Source organism: Entelurus aequoreus, linkage group LG25, assembly GCF_033978785.1.
Source record: "Entelurus aequoreus isolate RoL-2023_Sb linkage group LG25, RoL_Eaeq_v1.1, whole genome shotgun sequence".
Taxonomy (NCBI): domain Eukaryota; kingdom Metazoa; phylum Chordata; class Actinopteri; order Syngnathiformes; family Syngnathidae; genus Entelurus; species Entelurus aequoreus.
The window spans coordinates 35,889,223-35,904,634 of record NC_084755.1 but is presented as its reverse complement, the minus strand read 5'-3'; the positions used below and the strand labels follow the sequence as shown (position 1 = coordinate 35,904,634).

The following is a 15,412-nucleotide window of genomic DNA, read 5'->3' as shown; positions in this document are numbered from 1 at the left end:
TTTGCATGTAAACCCAAACTGAACTTCAAAACTAAACGTGTCTTTCATCCCTGGTCCAGGCTACTGTTGGCCTCATCCGAAACCTCGCACTGTGCCCAACCAATCAAGCCCCCCTTAGGGATGCGGGGACCATCCCGCGATTGGTCAACCTGTTATTAAAAGCTCACCAGGACACACAAAGGCACGCCTCTTCATCCCAGCAGACATATCAGGTCTAAAGATTCAAACGCAAACATATTTGTTGTATTTTTAATTGTTTTTTTTCTTTCGTTAATCCCTGTCTTTGACGCCTTCCCCCTTTTTTCCTTAATATTTGACTAGGATGGTGTTCGTATGGAGGAAATTGTAGAGGGCTGCACTGGTGCACTTCACATTCTGGCCAGAGATCCTATAAACAGAGGGGAGATTGCCAGCATGCAGACCATACCACTGTTTGTGCAGGTACATTCTCAGCCAAGTTGCAAGAAGAAAAACAATAATCTGTGTATGATGCAAGCGCAAGGAAGTCCCTCGTCCTGCTGTATGAGACGGTGGTATTATTATGTTGTTTTCCATTTATTTAAAACACCAGAATACAATATATGTATAAAAAAATATACATTTAGGCCTCCACTCAGGCTCGATCCCGGGGACCCCAAAGGGTTTTGGTCAAAAAAATATTTTAAATGTGTCATTATTCAGTATTATTATTTTTATTATTATTCAAGGTTTAAATCTCTAGATCAGGGGTCACCAACGCGGTGCCCGCGGGCACCAGGTCGCCCGTAAGGACCAGATGAGTAGCTCGCTGGCCTGTTCTAAAAATAGCTCAAATAGCAGCACTTACCAGTGAGCTGCCTCTATTTTTTAAATTGTATTTATTTACTAGCAAGCTGGTCTCGCTTTGCCCGACATTTTTAATTCTAAGAGAGACAAAACTCAAATAGAATTTGAAAATCAAAGGAAATATTTTAAAGACTTGGTCTTGACTTGTTTAAATAAATTCATAATTTTTTTTACTTTGCTTCTTATAACTTTCAGAAAGACAATTTTAGAGAAAAAATACAACCTTAAAAAAGATTTTAAGATTTTTAAACACATATACCTTTTTACCTTTTAAATTCCTTCCTCTTCTTTCCTGACAATTTAAATCAATGTTCAAGTAAATTTATTTTTTCTATTGTAAAGAATAATAAATACATTTTAATGTAATTCTTCACTTTAGCTTCTGTTTTTTCGACAAAGAATATTTGTGAAATATTTCTTCAAACTTATTATTATTAAAATTAAAAAAAAAAATTCTGGCAAGTCTAGAAAATCTGTAGAATCAAATTTAAATTTTATTTCAAAGTCTTTTGAATTTCTTTTAAAAATTTTGTTCTGTAAAATCTAGAAGAAATAATGATTTGTCTTTGTTAGAAATATAGCTTGGTCCAATTTGTTATATATTCTAACAAAGTGCAGATTGGATTTTAACCTATTTAAAACATGTCATCAAAATTCTAAAATTAATCTTAATCAGGATAAATTACTAATGATGTTCCATAAATTCTTTTTTTAATTTTTTCAAAAAGATTCAAATTAGCTAGTTTTTCTCTTCTTTTTTTCGGTTGAATTTTGAATTTTAAAGAGTCGAAATTGAAGATGAACTATGTTTCAAAATTTAATTGTCATTTTTTTTCGTGTTTTCTCCTCTTTTAAACCGTTCAATGAAGTGTAAATATCATTAATTAGTAATAATAACATAGAGTTAAAGGTAAATTGAGCAAATTGGCTATTTCTGGCAATTTATTTAAGTGTGTATCAAACTGGTAGCCCTTCGCATTAATCAGTACCCAAGAAGTAGCTCTTGGTTTCAAAAAGGTTGGTGACCCCTGGTCTAGATCAACATTAGGTCTATCTGTCAATATAACGTTTTTAAATATTTAAATTGTATGCTCTTATTGTCAAAGAAAACCCTGTTTTTTAATGGAAAAAAACACAAAATATGTAATATTTTCACCCAATATAATTTGTAAGTGGAATATTTGAGATTATATAATAATTGGAGCCTTAAAAAGGTCAATAACTCATAACAACATTGATTTTAATTCATTATTATTTTTTTGAGCCATGACACTTAAAACCAAAATCACACTAAAATTATTGGGGAACCAAAAGGGTCCAACTCATTAAAGTGTTAAAAAATAAATTATATATATTTTTTACTGTTTACTTTTAACACAATAATCTCGAGATCAACTTCAGATCTATCCGTTAATTATAAGTTGTATTGTTGTTTGTTTTTTGTTCATTTTAGGCCCTTCTTTAAAAAAAACAAAAAAAAAACGCTTAGTTTTTTATATGGCAAACACAAAATATGCAACATTTTCCCCAAAGAATATCTCAAAGTGGAATATTTAATGTGACGTAATTGGAGCCTTGAATAGGTCAATAATTCATAATGACATTGATTTTGATTCATTATTATTTTTTAAAGAAAGAAACAGCCTGCATGGCAACTTTGTGTTATTAGAGTCAACATTGCAACATTTTCTTGTTCACCTGGTTGCTCTTTTATACCACTTTTTATGTTGTTGTTGTTGTTTTTATCGTATTTTTACAACGTGCCGTGGGGCCGTTAAAAAGTGACCCGCGGGCCGCAAATGGCCCCCGGGCCGCACTTTGGACACCCCTGTTTTAGGTCATATTGGCAAGTGAGCTTTTCAAAGTCAACAAAGATTGGGAAGAATTATTAGCAAGGCGTGAGTGACACGATGACGACATACACTATATTGCCAAAAGCATTTGGTCACCCGTCCAAATGATCAGAATCAGGTGTCCTAATCACTTGGCCCGGCCACAGGTGTGTACAATCAAGCACTTAGGCATGGAGACTGTTTCTACAAACATTTTGTAAAAGAATGTGCAGGAGCTCAGTGATGTCCAGCGTGGAACTGTCACAGGATGCCATCTGTGCAACAAATCCAGCCGTGAAAAATAAACTGTCGGCTTTATTATAAGAAAATGGAAGAGTTTGGGAACAACAGCAACTCAGCCACCAAGTGGTAGGCCACGTGAACTGACAGAGAGGGGTCAGCGGATGCCGAAGCGCATAGTGCAAAGACTTTCTGCACAGTCAGTGGCTACACAGCTCCAAACTTCATGTGACCTTCCAATCAGCCCACGTACAGTACGCAGAGAGCTTCGTGGAATGGGTTTCCATGGCCGGGCAGCTGCATCTAAGCCATACATCACCAAGTCCAATGCAAAGCGTGGGATGCGGTGGTGTAAAGCACGTCGCCACTGGACTCGAGAGCAGTGGAGATGCCTTCTGATGGATGAGTCCGGGTCTGGAGGTTGCCAGGAGAACGCTACATTTCGGACTGCATTGTGCCGAGTGTGAAATTTGGTGGAGGAGGAGTTATGGTGTGGGGTTGTTTTTCCAGGAGTTGGTCTTGGCCCCTTAGTTCCAGTGAAAGGAACTTTGAATGCTCCAGGATACCAAAACATTTTGGACAATTCCATGCTTTGTGGGAACCATACTTGCCAACCTTGAGACCTCCGAATTCGGGAGATGGGGGCAGTGGGGGTTTGGTGGTAGCGGTAGGTGTATATTGTAGCGTCCTGGAAGAGTTAGTGCTGCAAGGGATTCTGGGTATTTGTTCTGTTGTGTTTATGTTGTGTTACGGTGCGGATGTTCTCCCGAAATGTGTTTGTCATTCTTGTTTGGTGTGGGTTCACAGTGTGCCGCATATTTGTAACAGTGTTAAAGTTGTTTATATGTGCACCCTCAGTGTGACCTGTATGGCTGTTGACCAAGTATGCCTTGCAGTCACTCATGTGTGTGTGTAAAAACCGTATATATTATGTGACTGGGCCGGCACGCTGTTTGAATGGAGGAAAAGTGAACGTGACAATAAGTTGTAGAGGACGCTAAAGACAGCGTCTTTAAGGCACACCCCCAATATTGGTGTCCGGGTGGAAATCGGGAGAAATTCGGGAGAATAGATGCCCCGGGAGATTTTCGGGAGGGGCACTGAAATTCGGGAGTCTCCCGGGAAAATCGGGAGGGTCGGCAAGTATGGTGGGAACAGTTTGGAGCGGGCCCCTTCCTTAAAGACATGGATGACAGTGTCTGGTGTGGATTAACTTGACTGGCCTGCACAGAGTCCTGACCTGAACCCGATAGAACACCTTTGGAATGAATTAGAACAGAGACTGAGAGAACAGGCCTTCTCCACCAACATCAGTGTGTGACCTCACCAATGCGCTTTCGGAAGAATGGTCCTATAAACACACTCCGCAACCTTGTGGACAGCCTTCCCAGAAGAGTTGAAGCTGTAATAGCTACAAAAGGTGGACCCACATCATATTGAACCCTATGGGTTAGGAATGGGATGGCACTTCAAGTTCATATGTGAGTCAAGTGTTGCGTTGACCAGCAACTTAAAATCCCTGGGAGGAAGAGCTGGTCAACACAACAATTTGGGGGCTCGTCCGGGATGGTATTTATCAAAGCTGGTCCTGTGGTGATGCATACCACCAGCGTTACCTCGACCTCCAGGATGCTTCCTGTGCTTGCCTACACGACCATGTCCGTGGCTCACATGTCCTCGGAGCTTCCTGGTCTTGCTTTTTTTAGTCGGCATCTTGGAGGCTGGTTGAAAGAGTTTTAAGTTTTAAGTTGCTGGTCACCCCCAAGTTCTTTTTATGGCACATAAGCTGGAGTTTAAATTGATCACCAGGCAGTAGTTGGTATTTTGTGGTTTATTCTCAAAGCTTTGACAAGAATGAGACCAGCCTTGCATAACCCATCCAGATGCGTGGCTCTACCCGGTCTGTCTCTGCTTCCCCCTCCTCGTTCTCTCCTACCTCGTTGTTTTGTCTACCCTTTGCATTCCAAAAGCTTCAAGGCCTACACACAGTCAAACTTTTACTTTGCAGACTGAATTGGAAAACCACTAGCTGTTTTGTAGTATGACTATGGAAGTAAAGAAGTAACACTTAAATATGGATATATGTAAAATATCTGGTTCCGTCAATAGGCAGGTGGCCAAATACTTTTGGCAATATAGTGTATTTTCTTCATTCATTTCCAGAGCAGATGTTTCCAGTATGTGCACACATCCAGACCCAGTTAATTATTGGTTTCTGATTGAATGTATTTTAATACTTGTTATATGACAGACTAATTGAAAGACAAACCAATGAACACAAAGAGGCATTTTTAGTCTTAAACTTGATTTTTACCAATACAATCATTCTTACACGTAACTTGTGTGCCCAGCTGCTTTACTCGTACGTGGAGAACGTCAAGCGGGTTGCTGCCGGAGTTCTGTGCGAGTTGGCGCTGGACAAACATTCTGCAGAACTCATCGATGCCGAGGGAGCGTCCGCACCGCTCATGGAGCTGCTGCACTCCAACAATGAGGGAATCGGTAAGCCCATTTCTCCACACACACTGCTGACAACATATAAGATGCTTTTAAAAAAGGCTTAAAAATCCTTCTTTTAAAAAAAAAAGCCTTTTTTTTTTTTTTTTTTTTTTAGATATATGCATACTAGTTCTAGCTATTAGGCTGTTCTAGTTTTTATTTTTATTCATTTTTATTATCTTTTTATTTTCATTTTTTTTAATACCACTGTAGCACATTGAGGTTGTTTACTCAATGCACTGCAAAAAGTCAGTGTTAAAAAAAAGAAGAAAAAAAGATACAAAAATGAGGGGTATTTTATTTGAACTAAGCAAAATTATCTGCCAATAGAACAAGAAAATTCGGCTTGTCAAGACTTTCCAAAACAAGTAAAATTAGCTAACCTCAATGAACCCCAAAATACCTTAAAATAAGTATATTCTCACTAATAACAAGTGCACTTTTCTTGGTAGAAAAAAAAGAGACCTTTTTGCTCAATATGTTGAAAAATATTCTTAAATGAAGTAAATGCTAGTGCCATTATCTTGACATAATGATATGCGCTTGACATAATGATTTTTGTTTTTCATGCTTGAAGTAAGAAATGATTACTTTAAAAAAGTAGTTTTATACTTGTGAGTGTTGATGACACAGCTTTGCAACAGTTGATATTCTAGTTTCAAGCATGTTTTACTCAATATAGGTCATCAAATCTCAGCAACAAGCTGTAATATCTTACTGAGATCATTTAGGACCAAAACACTTAAAACAAGTAAAACACTCTAACATAAAATCTGCTTAGTGAGAAGAATTATCTTATCAGACAGAAAATAAGCAAATATCACCCTTATTTGAGATATTTAATCCTACTTGGATTTCAGTTTTTGCAGTGTATACTAATACCGGTATACCGCACAACCCTACGCTCAATCTTTTACGCCACAAGGGTATTTTGCTAATCTATTCAAATGATATGTGAAAATAACATAATTCCGGATGAAACACATACTCTGCAATATTTAAATTGCCTCCAGTCTTCCGTTGTTGACGTTAGCAGGCTGATGCAGACCTGCCCACATTCTGGATATAAAAGTAGGCATTATAAAATGTGCTGAATTTCGTTAAAAAAAACCACAAGCTTAAAATCACTATTGTGTCTATTTTGGGGGGACTTTTACCTGTAAACACCCTTTACAGGAAATACCGTATTTTTCGGAGTATAAGTCGCTCTAATTGTTCATGTGTGTGAGCAAACACAAAAACTCCCTGAGCATTCAAGTGGAGCACGTGTGAGCAACATCACACGTGGCAATACCAGCAGCACACCTGTCTCGAACCAATCTTTTATAATAACACTCAAATGAGAGGAGTCATTTTCATGAGATTATTTTGTAATATTTGTGATTTGGCCCACTTGTAATGAAAATAAAAGAAATCTTGTTTTTCATAAGCTATGGATTAGTATTGTACAATATGTCTGGGTGGGGGTCCTGCTTTGGAAGTCATTTGTACCCCTTTCAGAGATCACATTTAGTTCTCCTTAAACATCCTCATGTTGCACAATGAAATGTAAGCATAGGATGAAGTGTGCATTCCTGTAACTTTCTCTAGTAACAGCATTCCATGATTAATATCAATAAATTATAGAATAAGCACACTGACTGAGGAGTCATAGTGTAACTTTGTGTGGTGTTTGACTTGTCCAACTTTTTTTGTGGCCATAAACGCACCAGTGGCTTAGTGGTATGCGTGTTGGTGACAGATGACAAGTTGGTTTTGGCCTGGTTTGTACGGCAGAAAATGACTCGTTTTTCGAGATAGAAATTTTTACTCATGTTTTTGGTGTGGTTATGGCCGAATGTAAACAGTTTTGCTCAATAAAGTGATCGATATAATTCCTGTCCTCGAAGCATCTCGATAGACGTTACAATAATTGAACGGTGTTGACGAACACCGTTAGGGCCGCTTTTTTGTCACTGTCACTCAGAGTTGCATTGCAAAATTACACAGAATAAATGTGTTTATTTTGTTTAGAATTCAGATGGGGTTTGATTTGGTGCGCGGCATATATTTGCTGTGCGCAGAGGACGCTTGAGCAGTGCGCAATTGCGCAGGGGCGCACCTTAGAGGGAACATTGCTCCGGAGTATAAGTCGCACCGGCCGAAAATGCATGATAAAGAAGGAAAAAAACATATATAAGTCGCATTTTTGGGGGAAATGTATTTGATAAAAGCCAACACCAAGAATAGACATTTGAAAGGCAATTTAATATAAATAAAGAATAGTGAACAACAGGCTGAATAAGTGTACGTTATATGAGGCATAAATAACCAACTGAGAACGTGCCTGGTATGTTAACGTAACATATTATGGTAAGAGGCATTCAAATAACTATAACATATAGAACATGCTATACGTTTACCAAACAATCTGTCACTCCTAATCGCTAAATCCCATGAAATTTTATACGTCTAGTCCAGGGGTCGGCAACCCGCGTCTCTATGCGGCTCTTTAGCTCCGCCCTAGTGGCTCTCTGGAGCTTTTTCAAAAATGTATGAAAAATGGAAAAAGATGAGGGGAAAAATATATATATTTTGTTTTAATATGGTTTCTGTAGGAGGACAAACATGACACAAACCTCCCTAATTGTTATAAATCACACTGTTTATATTAAATATGCTTCACTGATTCGAGTATTTGGCGAGCGCCGTTTTGTCCTACTAATGTTGGCGGTCCTTGAACTCACCGTAGTTTGTTTACAACTTTCTCCGACTTTCTAGGACGTGTTTTACGCCACTTCTTTTTCTGTCTCATTTTGTCCACCAAACTTTTAACGTTGTGCGTGAATGCACAAAGGTGAGTTTTGTTGATGTTATTGACTTGTGTGGAGTGCTAATCAGACATATTTGGTCACTGCATAACTGCAAGCTAATCGATGCTAACATGCTCTTTAGGCTAGCTATATGTACATATTGCATCATTATGCCTTATTTGTAGCTATATTTGAGGTCATTTAGTTTCCTTTAAGTCATCTTAATTCCATTTATATCTCATGACACACTATCTGTATGTAATATGGCTTTTGATTTTTTGCAGCTCCAGACAGATTTGTTTTTTGTATTTTTGGTCCAATATGGCTCTTTCAACATTTTGGGTTGCCGACCCCTGCTCTAGTCTCTTACGTGAATGAGATAAATAATATGATTTGATATTTTATGCTAAAGTGTTAATAATTTCCCACATAAGTCGCTCCTGAGTATAAGCCGGCCAAACTATGAAAAAAAAACTGCGATTTATAGTCCGAAAAATGCGGTAATACAAAAAGGCTGAATGTTTTTGTGACATTGTTGGCTATTCTTACAAGTCAGAAATTTTTGGAAAATGATTAAACGTAAACAAATCGGCTTTCCGTTTGGGCAAAATGTCAACTCTGACGTCTGTCCACAGCTACCTACGCTGCAGCAGTGCTGTTTCGGATTTCGGAGGACAAGAGCTCGGATTACAGGAAAAGAGTGTCGGTGGAGCTTACGCACTCGCTCTTCAAACACGACCCCACTGCCTGGGAAATGGTAAGACCCCTGATAGAATGTTGCTAACATTGCTTTGTTTGGAAAAGTATTCATACAAGACCATACCCACTCATGAAAAAGAGACCGATTCAAGCTCAAATTTCTTCAGAATATGAGTTCATAAATACATTTATGACTTTACTGGTCAATAAAAACGGTAAATTCATCACTCTGTTGGAGTTAATTGTAGTATTTATTATTATTGAAACAATTTTCAATATAAAATTGACCTGCTCAGTAGCCTTGTGGTTAGAGTGTCAGCCCTGAGATAGGATAGGATAGGACTTTATTGTCATTGCACAAGTACAACGAAGCTATGTTTTCAGCACAAACCCGTTCAAGATTAGACAAACAAACAGTGTACAGGGTTACAGAACAGGAACGCTGATGGGTCGCCACGAGGCGCCCCGTAAAAGATAAGAAAAAGGTAAAACGCTGGTGAAGAAGATGAGTAAAAAAATACAATATAGACTGAGCTCCTAAGGGGGCCTAGTCGGGAGTGGGAAAAAAATGCACACATAAACACGTTACATTTAATCCCGACAACTCGCAACAGAGGGGGGGGGGGGAGTTGGAGCCCTGGAGGTCGACTGCTGCTATGAAACGCTGCCATCACCCCGAGGGGAAACAAGAGGTGGTGAAGGCGTGGGGTGGGGGAGGGGGTGTGTGTGTGTATGTGCCCATTGTCTTGGGTGTGATGATGTAATGTTCATAGACTGAGGCCGTTCTGCATGCAAGCAAAAGTTCGACTCCAGGTGTCGTTGAGGAGGGAGGGAGGTCAAAAGCGTCCATCATTGAGGTGTCCTCGGGGGTGTTTTCAGAACAGCCTGTTCCTGTTGTTGACAGCGTCAAGGCCATTCGAGGGAGTCAAATCGTAGATTAGGATGTTTGTTTTCCACGAGCAGACAATACAATGACTTGTCTGTTCTATTCGTCCATGCTGGCTGCTCTCATATTCAATGTTTCCTTTTCAAGCTTCTCCATGATGTGATCCATCTTGCGATTCAGTTCAGAAATCGCCACAGTCTGTGATCCCACAGCCCGGCCCAAACCTTCCATTGCGACGAACAGCCTTTGGGCCCCTTGAGCGGCTGCCATCGTCTTACGAATTTGACGATACACCAGAGCAATGCCCGGCCCATTCAGCAGGTGCCCCGCGATCATGGTTCCAAATAGGTAGATGTCTTCCACGTCCTCGATGGAAAAGACTGAGAGGCACATGATTCTCCATTTATCCCAGGAATCTCTCACATACCCCGCAGCAATGGTTCCATCAGGGCAGCCAGGCTCCCCAGAACCTCTTTTCCTCGTCGAAAATATTTTCTTCAATTTCGTTGAGAGTCCAGCTGATCATTTCCATGTCTGATGTTTAGATTTGGAGGACAGCACAAAGAAAGAGGCTCCAAAAAAGTTCGGACAAGACAAAACAAAGAGAGCAAGCAGGGAGAAGAAGGGAGCGGAAAAAAATGCGACCGCCCTCACCAGAGGCAAGACGGATCGGTAGGTCGGGAGTTCAAACCCCGGCCGAATCATACCAAAGACTATAAAAATGGGACCCATCACCTCCCTGCTTGGCACTCTGCATCAAGGGTTGGAATTGGGGGTTAGATCACCAAAATGATTCCCGAGCGCGGCCACCGCTGCTGCTCACTGCTCCCCTCACCTCCCAGTGGGTGGAACAAGGGGATGGGTCAAACACAGAGAGTCATTTCACCCCACCTCGTGTGTGTGTGACTATCAGTGGTACTTTAACTTTAACGTTAAAAACATCCTATTCATGGTAAATGAAAACCACACTATTTTGATTTGTGGAACATCACCAAAGCAACAAAAATACACGAGTCAAAAAAACTCCTGACAGGATCCTGACTGGATAAATGGTAAAAAAAACAAAAAACGGTTGGATGAATATGACATTAGGTAGACTACTACTTTTCTGAATGCCGTGAACCAAGAAGCAATTTATTGACGTCTCGGACAGTAGCAGTTATGTTGTACTGCTAAAGGAAAATGTGTTTTAAATCCTGCTGTAATTGTTTCCAAGTGGGAATCATTTGCAGTCCATAAGTGAGTCCATGTTTGGTGGAGGGCAAACATGCATTGTGCATTTTATCTGTGTAAACTTCAGTGAATCCATGCCAACAGTTCTGTTTACTATTTCATTTCACACTATTTGTTTGTCCATTAATACATTTTTATGCTTTGAAAATGCTTAAATTAGGCCAAAAATGAATAGAATATGCTTAAAAAGAAATATGCGATAGCGACGCGGTGAAGGACGACTATATACAACAAAAATATGTTCTTCTGTCTTGTCTCTGGTGAGGGCGGTCACATTTTTTTCCGCTCCCTTCTTCTCCCTGCTTGCTCTCTTTGTTTTTGTCTTGTCTACATTTTTTGAAGCCTCTTTCTTTGCACTGTCCTCCAAATCTAAACATCAGACATGGAAATGATCAGCTGGACTCTCGACTCAATTGACAAAATCTTTTCGACGAGGAAAAGAGGTTCTGGGGATAAATGGAGAATCATGTGCCTCTCAGTCCTTTCCATCGAGGACGTGGAAGACATCTACCTATTTGGAACCGTGATCGTGGGGCTCCTGCTGATTGGGCTGGGCATTGCTCTGGTGTATCGTCAAATTCGTAAGGCGATGCCAGCCACTCAAGGGGCCCGAAGGCTGTTCGTCGCAATGGAAGGTTTGGGCCGGGCTGTGGCATCACAGACTGGGGCGATTTCTGAACCGAATCGCAAGATAGATCACATCATGGAAAAGCTGGTAAGGGAACAATTGGATATGAGGGACAAATAGAACAGACAAGCCATTGTAATGTCTGCTCGCGGAAAAACAAAAATCCTAATCTACGATTTGACTCCCTCGAATGGCCTTGACGCTCCAACAACAGGAGCAGGCTGTTCTGAAAACATCCCAGAGGACACCTCAAATGATGGACGCTTTTGACCTCCCTCCCTCCTCAACGACACCTGGAGTCGAACTTTTGCTTGCATGCAGAACGGCTCCAGGCCTATGAACATGAACACTACATCAACACACCCAAGACAATGGGCATATACACACACATCCCCCCGCCCCCATCCCACGCCTTCACCACCGCTTGATTCCCCTTCGGGGTGATGGACGGCTGGCAGCGCTTCATAGCAGCAGTCGACCTCCAGGGTCCCAACTCCCCCCCCGTCTGTTGTGAGTTGTCGTGATTAAATGTAACGTGTTTATGTGTGTATTGCATGGAGGTTTTTTCCCACTCCAGACTAGACCCCCTTAGTAGCCCAGTCTAGATTGTATTTTTTTACTCATCTTCTTCCCCAGCGTTTTACCTTTTTCCTATCTTTTATGGGGCGCCTTTGGCGACCCAGCAGCGTTCCTCTTCTGTAACCCTGTACACGGTTTGTCTAATCTTGAACGGGTTTGTGGTGAAAACATAGCTTTGTTGTACTTGTGCAATGACAATAAAGTCCTATCCTATCCTATCCTATATGATTATGACAGACATTTAAGAGAAGGCCTATAAAGTAACAATAAAAAAAAGGTCATTAATTATTAAATCGAGGGAAATAAGAGGTGTCGGTTTGAAGAAAAGCTTGTTGTCAAGCGCACAGGGCAGATTTTTGTTGCACACGTCAGGAAGGGACTTTGGTGAGAGAATCGGGCCCAAAGCAGAATGTTTCCACCTCCATGCTTTACAGTAAGAATGCTGTTGCTGGGGTCATATCCTGCATTTCCTTTCCTCCAATCACATCAAGTGGAGTTGCCTATGTTGGTCTCATCTGACCTCGTCGCATTCTCCCAAACCCTTTTTTTTTAATCATTCACGTCTTCCATCCGTGTGCATGGAATTTACGAAGGCTTTAATAATAATAACATACTAATAGACAGCAAAATGATATTTGTTTAACTAATATTGGTATTGTGTGTAAATATTATACAATAAGATACTGTACATAGTGCTTAGTGCTTATATGTCATGTTCAAAACCTGATTAAAAAATAAATAAATACACATTTCAAGCAAAAATAATCACTTTTTAGCTATATAACATTTAAACAGGACAAAATTGTGATTTTATTTATATCATGATACATATCGATATCTATAGATAGATAAAAAATATTGCGATATGATTTTTTTTCCCCGTATCGCCCAGCTCTAGTGTAAAGTCACATTCGGTTGCAGACTCTGTACCAGCTCAAACACTTGGCGGGCAAACAAGCACTCTCAGCTGATTCAGTCATACTAGTGCCTCCAGTATGCCAACAAACAAAGCAAGCATGCCTAATAGAAAACACTCAACACTTTTTTTTTGTTTTGCTTAGTTTTTTAAATTTTTTTTATTTATTTATTTTTGTTGTTTTTTGTTTGCTCCATGCTTTTTTTTAACCTGTAAAGCACTTTGGTTCAATCTAAAAAGTTGTTGAAAATGTGCTATATAAATAAAGTTGACTTGACTTGACTTGACAAAAGTAAGGTTGCAGATGATGCTAGTTTACATTAGATATACCATCTAGAAGTGATTAGCATTAGCAATTTTACATGGCAATGTCAACACTTCCAAATGTGGTACAGCTACAACTAAAATAACCTGATATTTTTAGAAAATTAACCTTTTAATAGGGACCCAAACAAGTTTTGCATTGAATATTGAACAAGCAAGGCTTATATAACTTTATAGTGACATGCAAAATCGAGTTTCAAATAATAATAATAATAATTAAAAAAACAAGCACTCTCAGCTGACTCAGTCATACTAGTGCCTCCAGTATGCCAACAAACAAAGCAAGCATGCCTGACAGAAAACACTCAAAAGTAAGGTTGCAGATGATGCTAGTTTACATTAGATATACCATCTAGAAGTGATTAGCATTAGCAATTTTACATGGCAATGTCAACACTTCCAAATGTGGTACAGCTACAACTAAAATATACATTGCAATTGAACAGCTTGTGTATAATACGTCTTAGACTTGGAGACTTAGAGTTCCTTTTATTGTCATTCAAATTTGAACCTTACAGTACAGATAAGAACGGCATTTTGTTGCATTAGCTCGTTGTAGTGCGGGATAAAAGAGCAATAAGGTGCAAATATAAATAAATAGATTACTGTACAGATAAATATATTGCACTTTTGCATATGTGTCAGGTTCAAACACTGATGACATCTATTAAACAAGACAAGAAGCAAAGAATCAAACAGAGACAGAATTCAATTTGGCTCAATATTGAGGAGAGTCGCCTGGACACTGTACCCTTGTACAATCTCCAGCACGCTCTGGCGAAAGATTGTACAACTCCTCCTTTATTTGGCTTTCTCTGATCACATGACCACAGCTGCTTCCAGAGGGAAGTGGGTCGTAAACAGCGTTGCCTTTGGTTACAGAACAGTTCAACAGAAAAGGTTGTAAACACTTCACAGAAAAGGTGGTAAAACAGTTCAAAGAGAGGTTCGTAAAACAGTTCAAAAAGACGTTCGTTAAACAGTTGAAAAAGGGAGGTTCAAAGAGAGGTCGCCTGGAGGGGATTCTGGTCCTGCTTCCTCTTCGCTTTTATAGTCCTTGGGTCAGACAATATCTTTCTGTTTGATTATAATACATGAAAGCTCTCACTGGATCGGTTCGCAGCTGAGTGTGAGAAGCGGTCTGAAAATCAAACGGAAAGAGTCAGCTTATTTAGTATGAAAACAGCCCCCACCCGCCCAGAAAGAAATACAGCCTTATTGTTCTAAACCGATAAGGTATAAAGGGAGTACATTATACTCCCAATACACATTTCAGCGCTTTCAAGGTTTTTTTTTTACCATAAGAGCAGAAGGCACTCAAAAGTAAAGAAAAAAACTACCGTTGAGTACTGGTATCAATTTCTAGGTATGATAACTTTTACTGTATGGGTTCAAATGTGAAAGGTACTAAACCCTAGCTGGTCTCACTAACAGTCTCTCACCACAGCGTCTTGCTCAATGTTGCACTATTCATATCTATGGAAGGCGGTTGAACTTACAAATAGCAAATGCTTATTTACTTCTTAATAGTCTGCAGCCATGACTTTGAATGAGAACGCATGATAAGTTTCCAACTTTCCACATTGAGACGAATCATCTTTCTTCTCGCCATCATTGTCATCCAAGTCAGGGGTGTCAAACTCCTTTTCATTGAGGGCCACATCGCAGTTATGGTTGCCCTAAGAGGACCGTTTATAACAATGAGTAATATATGAATATACATATGTATGTATATAATACATTTACAATATTTTTTTTTTTACATAAGTTGCAAAAAAAATATTTAAATTCTACTTTTTTACAGTATATAAAAACATTGAATAAATCAAATGGAATGGAAAAACAATACCACTGTTTTAGCGATAAAATTCAAGCAACAAAGCTGCCGTTTTTTTTTTACCGTAAATTATTGTTGTTTTAATGTTTTTTTTTTGTTTGTTTTTTAATGTTTTAGTGTCT

General features: G+C 39.4%; 1 protein-coding gene across 2 annotated transcripts in view; it reads left to right on the top strand.

The window, feature by feature from the left end:
- jupb (junction plakoglobin b) overlaps window positions 1-15,412 on the top strand; it is a 251,361-nt gene that overhangs the window by 189,516 nt on the left and 46,433 nt on the right. For both annotated transcript variants that reach the window (XM_062036727.1, XM_062036726.1), the window contains exons 11-14: window positions 60-212; window positions 322-441; window positions 5,249-5,399; window positions 8,824-8,945. In XM_062036727.1, the coding sequence (XP_061892711.1) occupies window positions 60-212; window positions 322-441; window positions 5,249-5,399; window positions 8,824-8,945 (546 nt within the window). The remainder of the gene's footprint in view (window positions 1-59; window positions 213-321; window positions 442-5,248; window positions 5,400-8,823; window positions 8,946-15,412) is intronic.